The sequence below is a fragment of the Hypanus sabinus genome, chromosome 1 (assembly GCF_030144855.1).
Source record: "Hypanus sabinus isolate sHypSab1 chromosome 1, sHypSab1.hap1, whole genome shotgun sequence".
Lineage (NCBI taxonomy): Eukaryota > Metazoa > Chordata > Chondrichthyes > Myliobatiformes > Dasyatidae > Hypanus > Hypanus sabinus.
Window position 1 is genome coordinate 159670566 of NC_082706.1, and position 19351 is coordinate 159689916.

Sequence of the window (19351 nt, forward strand, 5' to 3'; positions counted from 1 at the left end):
AATGTTGGGGGTGTTGTGGATAGTGTGGAGGGCTGTCACCAGTTAAGTCAGTAGACTGAAGCTTGTAAAATGACATTCAATCCAGATACGTGCAGTGTTTTGTTTTGAAAAGTCAAACCTTCATTGGAGGTAATATGAATGGTAATATTTTGCAGATTGCTGGGGTCAAAGAGACCTTGGAGTTCAGGTTCATAGTTCAATGAAAATGGTGTCATTAATAAGGTGGTAAGCAAGACTTTTTTGGCATGATGACCTTCATCATTGGGGCATTGAGGACATAAGCTGTAGATAGTTGTAGTTGTACAAGATGTTGGTGAGGCCAACCATGCAGTATTGTGTACGAGCTTAACCTTGTTATTGGAAGAATACCATTAAGCCTAGAATTGAGAGCTGAATTGAGTGGACGGACACGCTAGGATTTTATTCCTTGGCATTTCAGACATTGAAGGGTGACCCTGTAGAGATGTATCAAATCATGGAGTCTGTAGATAAGATGACCTATGACCTACAGACTCACTTTAAAGAACTCTTTGCAACTCATGTTCACGGTATTTTTTTTTGCATGGTTTGTCTTGTTTAGCACATTAGTTTGTCGGTCTTGTTGGTTTATCAAATTCAAGTTCAAATTTATTGTCCTGCAACCATATATTTGTATACTGTCGAACGAAACAATGCTGTTCTTGTTCAAGGTGCACGGCACAGTAACTCACACATATAAAGCAATATTACCACAAATAAATTTATAAATTATTAAATATATTCTAGAAGATTTGACTTTTAGCATAAAGTGCATTTATGACACAATTCAAAAAATACAGTTTAACGTTACTAGCGCTTCATAAGTGATGAGACCCAGGCAGGTGTAGGTAGTTCAGTAGTCTCATGGCTTTGGGGAAGAAGCTGTTTCCCAGTCTGATTATCTTTGTCCTAAGGCTACGGTACCTCTTGCCTCATGGTGCGGGGGGGGCAGGGGGGACAAGAAAATTATGGGATGGTTGAAAAATATCCTTGAAAGTGCTAAAGGCACTGCATACACAGTGCTCCTGATAAATATCTTGAATGGGTGGAAGCCATTAGGCTCTAGAAACAGAAAGTATAACTTCACTCAACCTCATTCACCCTGTCACTAAATTGTTCCTACAATTTATGGGCTCTTCATGTCATATTCTCTATATTTATCACTTATTTATTTATATGTTTATTATTATCATTTTTTTCTCTTATTTTTTGTATTTGTACAGCTTATTATCTTTTGCACACTGTATGTTTTTCCATTATAGAACATAGAATAGTACAGCACAGTACGGGCCTTTGGGCCCACAATGTTGTGCCAACCCTTAAACCCTGCCTCCCATATATCCCCCACCTTAAATTTGTCCATATACCTGTCTAGTAGTATATTATGTTAGATAGGTCTTTAGTTTAGTTTTTGTGTTTCTTGTGTCTACTGAGTATGCCCTCAAGAAAATGGATTTCATGGTTGTATGTGATGATTGTACTTTGATAACAAATTTACTTTGACGAGAGACCCTGATGATCCACTCAGTCGTCCTCACAATCATATGTAGTCTTTTGGTCAGATGCCTTGCCACTCCCAAATATTAGGACATTATCAATGGCGCTCCTGTAAACATTATTTTTAATAGAACATAGAATAGTACAGCACAGTACAGGCTCTTTGGCCCACAATGTTGGCCCGACCCTTAAACCCTGCCTCCCATATAATCCCCCACCTTAAATTCCTCCATGTACATGTCTAGTAGTCTCTTAAATTTCACTAGCGTATCTGCATCCACCACTGACTCAGGCAGTGCATTCCACGCACCAACCACTCTCTGAGTGAAAAACCTTCCTCTAATATCCCCCTTGAACTTCCCACCCCTTACCTTAAAGCCATGTCCTCTTGTATTGAGCAGTGGTGCCCTGGGGAAGAGGCACTGGCTATCCACTCGATCTATTCCTCCTAATATCTTGTATACCTCTATCATGTCTCCTCTCATCCTCCTTCTCTCCAAAAAGTAAAGCACTAGCTCCCTTAATCTCTGATCATAATGCATGCTCTCTAAACCAGGCAGCATTCTGGTAGATCTCCTCTGTACCCTTTCCAATGCTTCCACATCCTTCCTATAGTGAGGTGACCAGAACTGGACACAGTACTCCAAGTGTGGCATAACCAGAATTTTATAGAGCTGCATCATTACATCACGACTCTAAAACTCTATCCCTTGATTTATGATTATACTACCAAGTATCCTGCCATTTACTTTGTACTCTGCCTTGGAATTTGTCCTTCCAATGTGTACCACCTCACACTTCTCCAGGTTGAACTCCATCTGCCACTTCTCAGCCCACTTTTGCATCCTATCAATGTCTCTGCAATCTTTGACAATCCTCTACACTATCCACAACACCACCAACCTTTGTGTCGTCTGCAAACTTGCCAACCCACCCTTCTACCCCCACATCCAGGTCATTAATAAAAATCACAAAAAATAGAAGTCTCAGAACCGATCCTTGTGGGCACCACTAGTCACAACCCTCCAATCTGAATGTACTCCCTCCACCACTACCCTCTGCTTTCTGCAGGCAAGCCAATTCTGAATCCACCTTGCCAAACCTCCCTGGATCCCATGCCTTCTGACTTTCTGAATAAGCCTACCATGTGGAACCTTGTTAAATATGGGGGAGATGGAGCTTTGCTTGCTTAAGTCTCCTGAGGAAATTGAGACACTGATGTACTTCTTTGACTGAAGTGGTGGTGTTGAGGGGCCAGATGAGATCATCCATTATGTGCACTCCTAAAAACTTGGTGTTCCTAACTCTTTCCACGAAGGAGCCATTTATGTGCTTTGAGGATTGGTCAGTCTTCAACTTTAGTCTTGTCCACGTTGAAACTCAAGTTGTTGTGCTCGCAGCAAGCTGCTCTACCTCTGTTCACTGTCTTGTCATCATTGTTGATGAGGTCAACCTCAATTAACTTGTCAATTAAGTCATCAATTAACTTGATGATTCAGTTTAATTTCGATCTAGCAGTACACTTATGCGTCATCAGAGTGAGCAGCTGAGGGCTCAGCCCTGGAGAGGAGCATCAGCTTTCAGCATGATGGAGCTAGAGTTGTTGCTGCCAACATTGACTGACTGGGGTCTTTGTGTCAGAAAATTCTTTAAATGCCTGCAAGAAATGAATCTCAAGGTCGCATGGATGTACTTTGATAATAAATTTACTTTTGAAATTTAAATGCACACAGCCTTTTTCCCAAGGAAAGGGAAGCCAAAACTTGGGGGCATAAGTGTAAGAGAGGATGATTTATAAGGGAAATCAGAGGGCAGCATATATGGAATGAAAGTAGCAGAGGCAGGTCTAAGTAAAAAAAAACTTAGATAAGAAAATGGATAGGAAAGACTTAGAGAGATACAGGGCAAATTTGAGCATTTGTGTCTATCTTAGGTGGGTCCCTGGACAAGTTGGGTCAAAGGGCCTGCTTCAGAGCTGCATTATTCTGTGTCCTTAAATTTACAAACAGCTAATATTCTGCTTTAGAAACTGCAAGATTACAAAGCCTGATTTCCTTAACTTTTCCTACTCATCCCTTAAGCGTGAAGGAGAAGCAAGTGTGGAAGGTGTTCTTAATCAACTAGTTCAGGAACATTTACAGCTAGCTCCTCTGCAGTGGGGTGAGTACCAAATATGTTGGATATTATGGTCAGACTTAAGTACAGGCAAAGATCATTCTACCATTTAATAGTTTTTTTAGTTTAGTGTTCTAATTTGTGTTAGATGTTTTTCCCAGCAAATTTGATCACGTTTGTTATTAGTGATTTTTGGATAGGGAAATATAAGCCAAAAGATCATCATGCTGCCTATTTTTGCTTAGCATGTTGTTCCAGAGACAAAATATTTGTTTTTAAATGTTTTCCAAACTTGCAAAGAGAAAAACGAGGGCAATCTAAATGGTGAAAATGATTAAAAATGTAATTTTTAGATCTCATGCACCATTCAATCAGTTGAATTTGAGTTAAATACCTACCTATATGTTCCCTAGCCTAATGTAATAAATGTACTCTGATTATATGACAATTAAGTTTAATATTGCAACTTGTCAACTTGCCATACTCAGAATGCAGTAGTAATTGTTATTGCACTTTGCTTTTAATTATCTTGGGAATTTGTATTGACAGTGTCAAATTTCTTGTATTCATATTTTGACTATTGATAAATATTTTTGTATTATGCCTGTAAGTAAGTTCATTACTAGTGTGTTAGGGCTTTTCTGCACAAATTGGTGAAAGTATAATTAGTGATTTGCTTAAAACAAACTTTGAAGTGTCTTCATGTTGATGGTACCTGTCAAATAATTTGTATATCTTTCCAAATTGAAATTTGATGCAGTTTTGTTGTACAATAAAGAAAAGAGAAATGGAATTTAATTTGTTCGAGAATAATGAGGCAAGTGGTTTTTGGGAGAATTAAGAATGAGAACTATCCACATAATCTATTCATTAACTGCATTAAATCTGATGACAATTATATATTGACAGCATTTATACAGTTACTGATGTCTTAACTGTTGAAAACCTTTTGCTGAATACACAAATAGTACATTAAAAATCAATTACATGGTAGAAAGTTTGTTATGTCTGGACGGGTAGAAAAAATATTATCTGGTGTCATTTAAAATATTTACCATTGTGATTTATATTATTACATCTTACAAATTGTGTTTCAGTGAAAAATACCATTGCTTGTAAAGAGTTTATAACTTGGTTTGTGGAGGACTAGTCCACACATTCTAACCATGACAATGCAGTATAGCCGTTGCAGAAGGAATTTGTAGTTATTGAAGTCTTTGTTTCGAGTGTCATTTCAGCCTGTAAATGAGTTGGTAAACAATTTTAAGAAATGAAATTTGTTTCTCAAAGTAATAGTTTAAATGTAACATGGTTAATTTTACAGATAAACTGTATTTTACTGGAAGAGGCTATTATATATTTTCACACTGATGTTACCTAACTACAATGGATCTCTGTGTATTTCACTGCTTCCTACTTGTTAGGGATAAAGAGTTTCCAGATGGCTTCCTCCAAATTCATAGCTATCTGTGGAAATATGAACATTAAGAGAGCACTTTCTTTGTTTTTAACCTTACTGCAGTATATCTTTTTATGCACATACTGCAAGCTATGAAGAGCAAGTAGTTATTATGTTTATTAATATTACACAATGAGGTTGAGGTTCTTCATGTGACTATAGTGATTTTAAAAGGTTGCTGAGAAGTTAATCAGCCACTATATTGACCCAGGTGTGTAGATGTGGGATGGGCCTGTTTTGTGCTGCACAGTTTTGAAGGTAGATGTTAAATCATAAGGCGGAGGCCACGTGGGACATTCATATTCCTGGTTAAAGACAGCAGCAAATGCTTCAGGCTTCTCTTTTATTTTCATGGTGGATTCTGTCTTTGGTGAAGCTGTGACTGTATGGCTAGGTACAGCTCTAGTGCCATCTATAAATTTGCCAGTGTCACTATTGTTGGCAGAATTTCAGATGGTGATGAGGAAGCATAAAGGGGTGAGATAGATCAGCCACTTGAGTGGTGTCACAGCAACAACCTTGCACTCAATGCCAGTAAGGCCAAGGAATTGATTGTGGACTTCATGAAGAGGAAGTTGAGGGAACACACACCAGTCCTCATTGAAGTAGAAATGGTGAGCAGTTTTGAGTTCCTGTGTGTCAATGTCTCTGAGGACCTACCCTGGTTCCAACATATTGTTACAATTGCAAAGAATGCATAACAGCAGCTATATTTCAGTAGGAGTTTGAAGAGAATTGGTAAGTCACCAAAGACTCTCAAATTTCTACAAATGTACAGTAGAGAGTATTCTAACCAGTAGCATTACCATCTATGATGGAGGGCCCATTGCACAGGATTAGAAAGAGCTGGAAAGTTGTAAACTCAGCCATCTCCATTATTGACACTAGTTTCTCCAGCATCCAGGACACCTTCAAAAGGCGGCATCCATCATTTAAGGACTTCCATCAACACACGATATGTCCTCTTCTCATTGCTACCATCAAGGAGGTGGTACAGGAGCCAGAAGACACACACTCAACATTTCAGGAATGGGTTCTATCCTTCCACTATCAGATTTCTGAATGGATAATGCACCCATGAACACTTACTCAGTATTTCCCCCACTCTTTTTGCACTACTTATTTTTTATATATACTTCATGTAATTTATAGTTATTATTATGTGTTACAATGTACTGCTGCAGCAAAGCAACAAATTTCATGAAATATGCCAGTGATATCAAACCTGATTCTGAAGCTGTGGATGTTCAGGGAGTTTTTTCCATCTGCAGTATTTGCTTTTAAATTGGCTATTACTATTTGTTTCTCAATGTGAACATACTGCAGAACTTGGTTGTATCTTGATTGTATCACTATTTAGTATGAATGCATTCCTGTGTTGTCACCATATTTTTAAAGATCCTTTCTGTTGTCTCTGGTGTTCTCTATTTTAATTGAGCCAAGTTAATTCTGTCATTTTACGTTAATGGTAGATGAGGGATTTAACAAACCACGAATTTGGATAGCTAACATGAGAAAATCTGCAGATGCTGGAAATTCAAGCAAAACACATAAAATGCTGTTGGAACGCATTGGATAGCTGATGGCTTTCCTGTCTCATAGATGTCCAGTTCTTCAGCTGCTGGACCTGTACTGAACTTTGTCTATTTGGAACAACGGTAGAGTTGCACATCATAATGAAACATATCCTCACTGTGGACTTTGTCCCAAGAGCTCTGAAGTTGTAGTTCAGGTGTATCTCCAGAAAGTAGATTGATAATGGGATAGTTAAGTAGTTTTATCTTACACATCAGTTCTCTCACTATTCTTTCTTGCTAGTGCTGGTGCTGTTTGAAGCCTACTATGTGAAATTCTTAGTACGTTCTGTGCTCTTATCTCTTGGAAGATGTGCAATATGGAGCAACTGTGAAAGTGCTGTGTAAGCTAATTATGTGGGGAGTTCCATGCCTGCATGTGACCAGCAGTGACAAGACTTCTTTCAGTCTGGAGCCAATATCAGAAATTTTGAAGAACACATATTCTTGTATATGTACATTGTGCTGCCTACTCTAGTTTGTCCGTTGTGAGTATGTGCAATCTGTTGTTTGAGTTATTAACAGGTCAGCTCTTCCATTTTCAACAAGTTCCCAAATGTTTGGGAGGAGGACCACAGAGTTGACTCGGCTGATGTATCTTTATCTTGTTTGAGTCCTCTAGCTGGTTAGTTAATCAAATATTCTGTGGATAGTTTTAAGGTAGAAGTTATTACATTCTTAAGAGGCCAGAGGTTGAATTACCATCAGGTGTTGATGGGAATGCAGAATTAAGATATCAGTCAGATTAGCCTGATCTTGAATAATGAAACAGCCTCAAAAGGCTGAATCATTTACTTCAGTTCTAAATTCATATGCTTGTATGTTTACTGATGTAGAAGTTTGTAGAAACTAACAATATACATGTTTTCCAGATAATTGTGATCAGTGAACAGAGTTCATATTTAAATAAGAAGCAGGAGAATTGATTGAAGTATTCAAGAAGATGAAATGTGACATAAAAAACTACTTCTGCAGGTTGATGAACTCTATTTAGTAGGCATAATTTTAGAATTAAAGATAGCTCATTGAAGCATGAGGGCTGAATGCATTCTCTCCTCTCCCAGCCTACAAATCAAAAGTGAAACATGTGAAATATTGTCTTTCAAAGATCTTGGATTTAGCCTGATTTAATTATTTTAGTGCTGAGATCAGTAGGTTTTCATTAAATGAGCTACTTTCTGAAAACAAACATTAATGCATGCAATGTCCTCTTGTTCAGTTTAAATTGTGCCAGCTGGTTTTAGCTGATTCCATCTTCTCCAACAATCTGTGTTTTCAATGTCAATTTCAAAAACCCATAAAATTGCACTACTCTCCATCCCAATCTAATACACTTAGCCTATATCTAAAACTGAATGGACAGTATTCATTCTTGCCTCATTTTTTGTGACCTCACCAGAAACAATATAGCCACCTTGAGATGAAGGGATTAAAATAGTACACACAAAATGCTGGTGGAATACAGCAGGCCAGGCAGCATTATTATGAATGTACCACAGCTCTGAGGGGCCGAAGGAGCGGGAGCAGCCCCCTCCTTCCGGAGAATCGCAAGATCGCTATTAATTCGGGTCTCGGAAGTGAGAGACAATGCAACGGTTTTGGCCATTGTTCTTAGAGGCACCTGTGTGACGTGCATGTCCCTGCTACGTGACAGCTACCATGGATATGGATACCCTTGGGCAATGTGGGGGTGGGGATTGCATCACCCTACTTTGATGGACATCTACAACTCTGCAAGTAAAGATAAAAGGGGACTTCAGGAGGCAGTACCCCAGCGACGCACCAGAAGGACACCCTCGCTCAGTGCTTCCGTGGCTGGAAGCCACTCAATGCCACGTGCGCTCCTAACTCCTTTGCTTGGGGAGCGGGTGGCTGATAATACCGAGAAGGACTTCGAACTAACAACGGGGAAACAACGTTCCCCTGATTTTACGGAGTGGCTTCATAAAGACCCGGGCAAGTTTTGTTTTGTTTTTCACCGATCCCTCTAAAACACGTGAAACCCAGCGATTCCCCGAAAGGCTAAAGTCTGCAGACTTCTGAGTGACTTTTATATTTCCAACGGACAATATATTATCCCCTAGACAATAGCCGAGATTACTTCTTAATGATGATTATTATGATACCCGCGCTTTAGATTGAGTATTGGTGACGTGCATTATCTGAATGTTTGTATTAACCTTACTTTTGTGCCCCTTTATAAATAAAAACGTTTGAAAATAGTGACATCAGACTTCAACGGACCTCTCTATCTTTGCTGGTAAGTTATCCAGTTACGGGATATGTAACAGCATCTATAGGGAGAAGCGCTGTTGACATTTCGGGCAGAGACCCTTCGTCAGGACTAACCGAAAGGAAAGATAGTAAGAGATTTGAAAGTAGTGGGGGGAAGGGGAAATGCAAAATGATAGGAGAAGACCGGAGGGGGCGGGATGAAGCTAAGAGCTAGAAAGGTGATTGGCGAATGTGATACAGAGCTGGAGAAGGGAAAGGATCGTGGGACGGGAGGCCTCAGGAGAAAGAAAGGCAGGGGGAGCACCAGGGGAGATGGAGAACAGGCAAACAACTATGTCAAGGATGGGGTAAGAAGGGGAGGTGGGGCATTAACGGAAGTTAGAGAAGTCAATGTTCATGCCATCAGGTTGGAGGCTACCCAGCTGGTATATAAGGTGTTGTTCCTCCAACCTGAGTTTGGATTCATTTTGACAATAGAGGAGGCCATGGATAGACATATCAGAATGGGAATGGGATGTGGAATTAAAATGTGTAGCCACTGGGAGATCCTGCTTTTTCTGGCAGACCGAGCATAGGTGTTCAGCAAAACGGTCTCCCAGTCTGCGTCGGGTCTCACCAATATATAAAAGACCACACCGGGAGCCCCGGACGCAGTATACCACACCAGCCGACTCACAGGTGAAGTGTCACCTCACCTGGAAGGACTGTCTGTGGCCCTGAATGGTGGTGAGGGAGGAAGTGTAAGGGCAGGTGTAGCACTTGTTCCATTTACAAGGATAAGTGCCTTTAAATAAACAATTAAAATAGTAACTAACTTTACAGATGTCCTCAGCACATCAATGTAATCTCCGTTGTTATTGAAGAGTTAAATTAAAATTATATTGAAGAATTGGGGTAGTATAGACTTAGACTTGTTGGCTTTGGCACCAGAAGCATAAGGTATATTAGAGTTGATCCAAGGTCAGTTAAACCTCATGACATTGTCTCAAATGAGGCAGTATGCAGTCTGAGTAATTGGGTATTGATGAGCTATGGAGTAATTGTTATCAAGACTTTTTGAGGAATACCTTGTGCACCATCTCAGCTTTCACATAAAAAATTAGTGCTATTGTAAAAGAAACTATGCGATTGAACACAGCAATGTGGAATGTTAATATAAAACACACCTTATATGCATGGGCCTTAATACAAATGGAATCTGGTTGCAGTAAAATGCTTTTCTCAGGAAGTACTGTTGAAGATGAATGGGTGCATAACTTCAAATCATCTTCATCAAATCCAGTTGTGAGTCCACTTAGCAATTTTGGCAAATCCCACTGGTGATCTACTTCATTTAAAGGTATTGTCTGTTGCTGCTCATTTAATATAGTTCTACATTTAGTAAATGCACAATTTTGGGGTTTCAGTACCTTTTGAATAATAAAACTACAGAACCCAGAGTCAAATTTTTGGCTTACTGCTCCATTTATGGGAAGCAACTTCACTTTTACACTGGATTCGTTGATAAATTTGCATCAGTATGCTTGACCCAGTGTATTTATTTATTTAGAGATACAGCATGGAACAGGCCCATCCAGCCCTTTGAGCTGTGCCGCCCAGCAACCCACTGATTTAATCCTTGCCAAATATAGGATAATTTATACTGACCAATTAACCTAGTTGGACTGGGAGGAAACCAGAGCACCCGGAGAATACCCAGGCACACATGGGAATGGACATAGAAAGTTGCCTACAGAGGACAGCAGAATTAAAATTGGAACTCTGAAGCCCTGAGCTGTAATAACGTTGTGCTATCTGCATTGTTACTGTGATGCCCCAACTTCCTTGCTATATAGCTCTTTATTTGTCTCTTACTGAAGCTTACTGGAGGGGCATGTCATCAGATGTTGGGAGCTTGCAGAAATACAAGATGTAAAGGAAACTGAGATTATGCTTCAGTTCTGTAAGTTTTCTCCAACTACATCATCAAATGAATAAAATAATTGTTATTTTAGGAATTCTATATTCTGGTTTTGCTCTAGGTTTCCAGCATTTGCAGTTTTTAATTTTCATTTATTAGATTAAATATGAATATGAATGTTGCCTGTTTTGTTTATAAGGAAATAATGTTATATTTTTCTGCACTCATTGCAAGATAATAAATTTCATTATTGTTTTAAGACACGGATTTAAAATTTACCAAATATGCCTTTATTATTTAAACTGAACTTTTGGGTGTCTCTGGCACTTTAACCTGTAATTTCTGCTTAAGTTTGCAGATAAATATGTCACGTATTTTGAAGATATAATTGGGAAATATTTCTACATCTTTCTTATCATTGAGATTTATGTCCCGATTGTCATGGTATTATATTTAATAGTGTTCTTCTATTCACTGCTGCTGCCTCTAATTCTTTCATGTTTCCCACATCTTTCATTCTTATAGCCTTATTGGTCACAGTTGTTAATTCTGTTAAGCACTGTCTTGGATTCTCTCAATTCATTATATTTACTGTCAATGGAGTGAGAGAAACAAAATTAGTCTATACAGGTTTCAGCAGCAGGGTATATATGAAAAAGCAACATTTTATTAACAGCTTGACTTGACTGTATAAAGTAAATTATAATAGAGTTACATGGTTAAAAATGCTGTGTGTCTGTGGGTATCAAAGAAAATCTTGGATTTATATTGCATATTTCACAGCCTCTTTATGTTCCAATGGACTTGTATCCAGTTGAGAATTTGTAGTGTTGTCGCTGAAAATATGATAGTTTAAACCAGACAATGTGCTATCACACAATATTGTCTCCAAGCTCTTTGGTAGATAGGTTTTGTAGGAGAATTAGCATTCATTTATCCTCAGTGCCAAGCATACATTTCTAATTATATTGTTATATAAAATCAAATACAGTAATTGTAACAGAAGTAGCTAAACCTTTCTAAGCATTTTCTTTCATTGGATCTCTGCTTTGATAATTGTGATTGACTATGTTGTTTCTTTGATTTGATCTCTGTGTATTATTTTGCTCAGAGAGATTTCCATGATACTGCTTTTATTTTTCAGTGTCTCAACCCAACATGTTTACATTTGTAATGGTCACTTTGTTGTTTTGTTAATCAGTGTTAAGTTAACATTGATGTAACTGGCACCTGTAAGGTATGAATTCTGTAACATTTTCTGCTTTCCATGATAGTCGTCTTTCACATATTGAACTCACAACATTTCAATTTTTCAATGAATGATTAGAGATGCATTCCACCAAAGTGCTCTGTAAAAGAAACTTGCTTACAACTTAAGTTATACCTGACTCAAAGCCTTAAACTTCTGCAAGTGCTCAGCATCTCACAATCCATATGAATGTCTTGAAAGAAGACTCTGACAGTCTGACAGCAAAATTTGCTGATGTACAATGGTAGGAATGGAAGTTGTAAAGGAGCAAAAGGAGGCACAGCAAAAGGGTGTACAGATAAGTGAGTGAGTAAAGATTAGGCAAATAGAGCAAAATCATCAGAGTGACTAAAAAGTGATGCCTGTCACTAATCCATTATTTTCCTCACAATCTCATGGTTCACTTTACATTTGGTGTTTGCCTATTCTTGTTTCGATATAAGATATATTATTTGCATTTATACTTCCTGAAGGTGCTGAAAATTTATACTTTCTGAAGTTACTAGCATGGGTGGAGCATTGGTTGATTGGCAGAAAGCAGAGAGTGGGAATAAAGGGGTCCTATTCTGGTTGCCTGCCGGTTACCAGTGGGGTTCCACAGGGGTCGGTGTTGGGACCGCTGCTTTTTACGATGTATGTCAATGATTTGGACTATGGGATTAATGGATTTGTGGCTAAATTTTCTGATGATACAAAGATAGGTGGAGGAGCAGGTAGTGTTGAGGAAACAGAGAGCCTGCAGAGAGACTTAGATATGTCCTATGGGAGGGGAGTCTAGGACAAGAGGGCACAACTTCAGGATTGAAGGATGTCCATTTAGAACAGAGATGCGGAGAAATTTCTTCAGTCAGAGGATGGTAAATCTGTGGAATTTGTTGCCACAAGTGGCTGTGGAGGCCAAGTCATTGGGTGCATCTAAGGCAGAGATAGGTTCTTGATTAGCCAGGGCATCAGAGGGTATGGGGAGAAGGCAGGGGAGTTTGGATGACTGGAAGAATTGGATCAGCCATGATTGAATGGTGGAGCAGACTTGATGGGCTGAATGGCCTACTTCTTATGGCTTTATGGTCTTGTATCCTATGACATTGAAAAGCCTGGTCCTATTATTCAGACATCTACAGGCCCTAGCATGTACTTTGTGTGCCTGTCAAAATCCATGAATATCAGCTTTAACTCCAGAATTTTCTAAAGCAATATTCTGGGTGTCAATATCTCTAAGATTCTAACCTGGTCCCAACATATTGATGCAGTTATAAAGAAGACAAGACAGCATCAGGAGTTTGAGGAGATTAGGTTTGTCACCCAAGCAATTCAAAAAGTTCTACAGATGTCATGGGGAACATTCTGACCAGCTGCATCACTGTCTGGTTTGACAGGGGGAGGCTACTGCACAGGGATCATAGCAAGCTGCAGAGAGATCTAAAATTAGTCTGCTCTAACATGGGTACCAACCTCTATAGTATCTAAAACATCTTCAAGGAGCAGTGCCTCAAAAAAGCGGCTTCCATTGTTAAGGAGCTGCACTACCTAGAGTATACCCTATTCTCATTGTTACCATCAGGAAGGAGGTACAAAAACCTGGAAGCACACACTCAGAGATTCAGGTACAACTTCTTTAACAGGGTCCCGTCCTCCTCCTCCCCCCCCCCCGGGAAGAAGTCTTTCCTCTCTGTCCCAAAATGTAGTGTGGGCCATAGTAAGGGGGCCTAAGGAGGTGTTGGTGGGCATTGAATGAGGTGGAGTGTAGGTCATTAGGAACCCAAGAGTGCTGTACGCCATGATGGGAGGTAGGAATAGGTGCAAAGCAATTGAGTTTACTGAGGAGGGCGGAACATTGCTGACCAAGTGGTCATGGTGTCAGGAATAATGTTACCTGGCACTCGTAACCGTTGCTTGCATACCAACTTGGCCATGGGCGACTGTGGGTCCTCCATTGGATCCATTTTGAGCCCCTGCAGGAACCACAAGAGACAATAATGTTAACACTCATCCATCAGGGAAGCCCTCAGAACAGCCTTTAAGGAGTGCTGAAACTGCTCACACAGACCATTGGACTGTGGGTGATACACCATGAACTAATGTAGCCTAACATCGAGGTTCTGGGCCATTACAGCCCAGAGGTCTGATGTGAATTGGGGACCACAGACGGGAAGTATCAGGTGGAGTGCCAAATCGAGCAATCCATGTGCTGATGAAGGTCTGAGTTACATCTGTGGCCGTCATTGATGCTAGAGAGACAACCTTGGGCCACCTGGTGCTACAGTCCAGCATGGTAAGGAGGTGTATGAAACTGCAGGAGAGGTAGGAGTAACAACCAGGTCAACATTGACATGGTCAAACCATTGCAAAGGGATCTCAAAAGGTGCCAATGGAGCCTGAACATAACAATTAATTTTTGCCCACCGGCACTCCGATCACACATGCCCTTTCTTAGGCCGTGCCACACAAACTTTAATGGAACCAGTTTCTGTGAGGGATTCTGGTGCAGATGCAAGAGGCCATGGGTGGAGTCAAAACAGCCAGCTGCCAGTTTGTAGTCACTAAGGGTTGTAGTCACTAAGGGCAACCGGTTGAAATGTCACAAGGAGAGAAACCCCAGCATCCCCAAACTTAATGTCAGCCAACCACAGGCCTCTTAAAGTGAACCCCAATGTGGTTGTGAATTGTGCATGTGGTTCCACCCCTTACATTATCCTACAGTACTACAAAAGGACACATTGAGGGCACAATGCCAACCTCCCTGATGAGTTCATAGACATCTGAGGAATCAAGTAGAAAGTACCACCAGCCCCTTACCTCAGCATGACTGAACATCAAGATAGTTTAATGTTATTCCAGTACATAAGTGTAAAGGAGAACAAAATAATTTTTACGACAGATCCAATACCTCACAAAAAACTCACAAAGATGAGGAATGGAATATGAGTAAAGAAGACTTCACAGTAAATATAAAAATGTAAGACAGCTTATATACATTGATTGTATGTCCATAACGTGGTTCTAGGCATAGGAGTGTCTGTATATAAGGTGACTGTGATAGGAAATGATAAAGTAGTGGTGGTTTGTGTTGTGGAAGGGGGAGTTAGTGGGTGAAAGTGTTGATCAGCTTTACTACTTGGGGGAAGGTAACTGTTTTTGAGTCTGGTGGTCCTAGTGTGGATGTTTCATGGCCTCCTCCATGATGGGAATGGAACAGACAGACCATGAGCAGGGTGGGTGGGATCCTTCTTGATGCTACTGGCCCTTTTCCGGTACCTTTCTGTATATATGTCCTTGATGGCGTGTAGGCTAAAGCTGGTGATGCATTAGGCAGTTTTGATTACGCTTTGCAGAGCCTTCCTATTTGTTGCAGTGTAGCTTCGGTATTATGCAGTGATGCAGCTGGTAAAGATGCTTTCTACTGCACATCTGTAGAATAACGTGAGTATAGATGTACATGTTCCATCGGTCTTCAGCCTCAGAAAGTAGAGGCATTGGTGAGCTTTCCTGGATATGTGTGTTGTGTTCTTGGACCATGAGAAATGTGCACTCCAGGAGTTCGAAATTGCTTTCAGTTTCCACTGCTGTGCTGCCGATGTAAAGACGGGTGTGAGTGGTCTGATTTCTTCTGAAGTTGATAATCATCTTTTTTGCCTTGTTGACGTTGAGGGAAGAGGTTACTTGCCTGGTACCAGGCCTTGAGCTTTTCCACTTCCTCTCTATTGGCTATCTCATCATGGTTGGTGATGAGCCCCACAATTTCAGCCCTGGACATGTAATGGATGGAACAATAGCTTGGATTCATTTACATTAGATATCCAGTGCAATTGTGATTTGATTTGCAATACATTGGTGTAGAAGACCCACAAAGATACCTTGCCAGTAGCTATTTTTGGCACTGGTGGCAAAAGTTCACTACATGCCAGCCCATTATCAAGCTATCCAAGAGACTTGGAGAAACACTAAACCAATAAATAAATTTAATGACAAAGTTACAGAAAAGGGGCTTACTTTGGCAAGCCTCCTTGTGTCTGGGCAGAATTTTGGAAATGAATGAAGCAAGAGATTATCATAATTAATGGGAGTTAATAAGGTTTAAAGCATTGTCAGCAGTGTCATTTTGCAGTGACATAATGGTATTCCCCTTCAGATGCTCCTTGTACATTGGCATTAATACCTGAAATAAATGTACAAAATTGAAGCTTCAGGGCAGCAAATTCCTTCACTACTTTCCGGAAAATAAAGGTTTTCCTCCTTGCAGAGAAAAGGCAGTTAATAAAAGGATACATAAAATACTGTGTTTTGAAATATAATAAACAAAGCACATAAAATTTTATTTTTCATATGATGAATTATTTCTTTATCAACTGTTTTTTCAGTAATAAAGCATTTTAACTTCAAGATCTTTTATTCTAAACCTCACCACTAAGTTGGAAGAGTGCTACCTTACTTTGAAGAGTTGCTGCCATATGTTTGTATAATTATAAATGAAAGGAAGGCTGTGTATTTTCATTGTATTTTAGAAAAACATTTCTCCATTTGAGTTACGTTATTACTAGCAGTTACAGTCAGAACACATATAAATCATTTTTATCACTTTTGCAATATTGTGCCCAGTAGATTGCTTTGTTGAATGGTTTCAACAGTTTTGATTGTCAGCATGATCAGAATATCAAAAATGATGTGGGACAAGCTGTAATTTTGAATTAATCAAACATTACATAACAATCCCATGTCAATACTTTATTTTCTGTTCTACCAAATTACTCACATGACTTCAACAGCATTACAATCATTGAGCCACCACAGCTTCCCACCTGGCTGCAAGTTCAGGATCGTAACCGCCATTTTCTAAACAATGTGACAATAAGTGGCTATTAAATATACACATGTGCCACCTATTGAAAGAGCTAACTCCTACTCACACCATTAACAAATTTTAGGCTGATAGTCTGCTGAAGGGTCCAATGGTTCATGTTTCTCCTTCTAGAGTAACAGTAGTTTACTCATTTTTTGATCTCTCTGACTGCATCTGTAATGTTTTAAATGCTAACAAACTGAGTACTTGACCGGCCTGGTAGCACAGCAGTTAGGGTCACTGTCTCACAGCTCTGGGTATTCAGATTCAACCCAAATTTTGGTTCTTGTCCCCATAGTTTGCATATTCTCCACACATTATTTAAAGTGTATTACTTACAATGGTTGAGTATCCAACAACATGTTGAGTAGTGACCATGAGCAACCTCTTAGCTCTTAATTTTGGTGCACTATTGTCTTCCCCTGTACTCATTCATTTAAAGTGCAAGTAAATTTAATGTTAGTTAACAGCAGAAACTCGATCTGTGAGAAATACCTGCTTAACTGGGCTGATGAGTGATATAGCTAGGAGAGTGTTACAGCTCTAATGATCCAACTTCCAGCAGACTTCCTGTCCTGACGGTGTTGCATTTGCAAGTTTCCGCGTGGTAATGTTTGTTTCCTTTGGGTTTTCTGTTTGTTTATCCCACATCCCAAAGAGATGTGAATTTGTAAATTAACTGACCATTCTAAATTTTTCCAATGTGCTTCTAATTGGGAGAATTAGGAGGGAGTTGATGGAAATCTTGGAAGAATGAAATGAAGTTAATATAAATGCTCGATGGTTGGTGAGGGCTCTGTGAGTTAGCATGTTTTTGTGTTGCTTTACTCTCATCTGTTAAATATCTCCTGCAATTTCTTATTTTATTTCACATTTCAGGCTTAAGCAGTTGTCTTTGTATTGATTATTGAAGTTGGTGAGTTAATGTATATCTACCAATTAGCATTCTCTTAATGGTGATAATTTGTTGAATAAGAGATGGAGAAGAAATATGTCCAATGGTAAATCAGCAGGTCCTTGCTTGACTGGAAGTGCAGTAAACTGTTGTATACTGTAGTATCTCTTGAGCATATTATCTGCGGTTTAATCACTATTCAGAGACCAAAATATTAATGTGTGCTTGCAGGACTTCAGTTGCTTGATAATTGTTCTCAGCCAGTTTCAGAGTTACTGCCAAAGAGATCCATTGGGTATTTTCTTTTGTTGCAATTTTTTTGGCAACTCTGGCTATTTGGCTGCAGAAATCAGGCACTGAATATACTATGTGCTGAAAAATCGGGTCACATGCTATTCTAGATGGGGGTAGCTGGCCACTGTGCTTGAAGAAATGTTTGTCATTCTGTTAGTTTGATATGTTGCATTTCAGGTCTAGAAGGAAAATAGGATTTGTTACTGCTAGTTCTGCAACTTACATGATGAAATTTGAAATTGTAACAATAGGTTCAATATAGTGGAATTATCACAATACATCTTCCAGTTTAAGATGGCACTGGTGAATCTCAGCAATTTCTGGCTGGTGGCTAATGAAACAATGAAAATAATTAAATACTTTGTTAATCACTCTTTTTCTGGTAAGCGATCATTGCAAACAATAACCTATAACTTCCCTTTGAATTTGGGGGTAATACAATTTGAGAGAACTGAGTCAAGGCAAGGCAGTGGGCCCTTTGCTGAGAGCGAAGAAGACCTGAATTTTGATTGATTTAAACGCCATGCCAAATTGGAAAATTCGGGTTCAGGCTGAATCGAAGTGGCATGATCCAGGCCCTAGAGAGTGTCGAAACGACTGAAGCTAATATTTGAATGATTTAAGTGCCAGGCCGGATTGAAGAGGCCAGGGTGTTGAGACTCGACGTGAGGGACAGGCTGGTTCATTTTGCTGCTCCACTCTTCGCTGAACTAAGGGACTATGGACAGGACTGTCTTTATGGACTTCAGTGAGAATAGAATATAGAACATAGGCATCTACAGCAGATTACAGGCCCTTCGGCCCACAATATTGTGTCGACCACATAACCTACTCTAGAAACTGCCTAGAATTTCCCTAGCACATAGCCTTCTATTTTTCTATTTTTATTGTTTTTTTAAAATAGTGCAAAGGAGAATTATGTAGTGCATAACAAATGTATCAAATGTACAATTCACATTCATGAAAGAGATGCACCCATAGTACAAACATTATCACCCCACCGCTCCCAGTCCCCAACTCTGAGCCATTAATGCATTGGCAAAAAGGGTTAAAGAAAACCTTTGTCCCTACAGAGCTGCCTTGGTATAGAGGTGTATTTTTCTAATACATAGGCTATTGTCTGATAACAAATCTGAGTCCAAAGGGTTTAACCCTTTATTTTTCTAAGCTCCATGTACCTATCTAATAGTCTTTTAAAAGGCCCTATTTTATCCACCTCTACCGCCATCACCAGCAGTGCATTCCAGGTACCCACAACTCTGTGTGGAAAAACTTTAC

At 39.5% G+C, this 19351-nt stretch overlaps 1 protein-coding gene across 8 annotated transcripts in view; it reads left to right on the plus strand.

Moving 5' to 3' along the window:
• The window catches only part of trappc9 (trafficking protein particle complex subunit 9), a 551561-nt gene that overhangs the window by 294411 nt on the left and 237799 nt on the right, over positions 1–19351 (plus strand). For all 8 annotated transcript variants that reach the window (XM_059979921.1, XM_059979908.1, XM_059979899.1 and 5 more), the window contains one exon: positions 3584–3675. In XM_059979921.1, coding sequence (XP_059835904.1) covers positions 3584–3675 — 92 coding nt within the window. The remainder of the gene's footprint in view (positions 1–3583; positions 3676–19351) is intronic.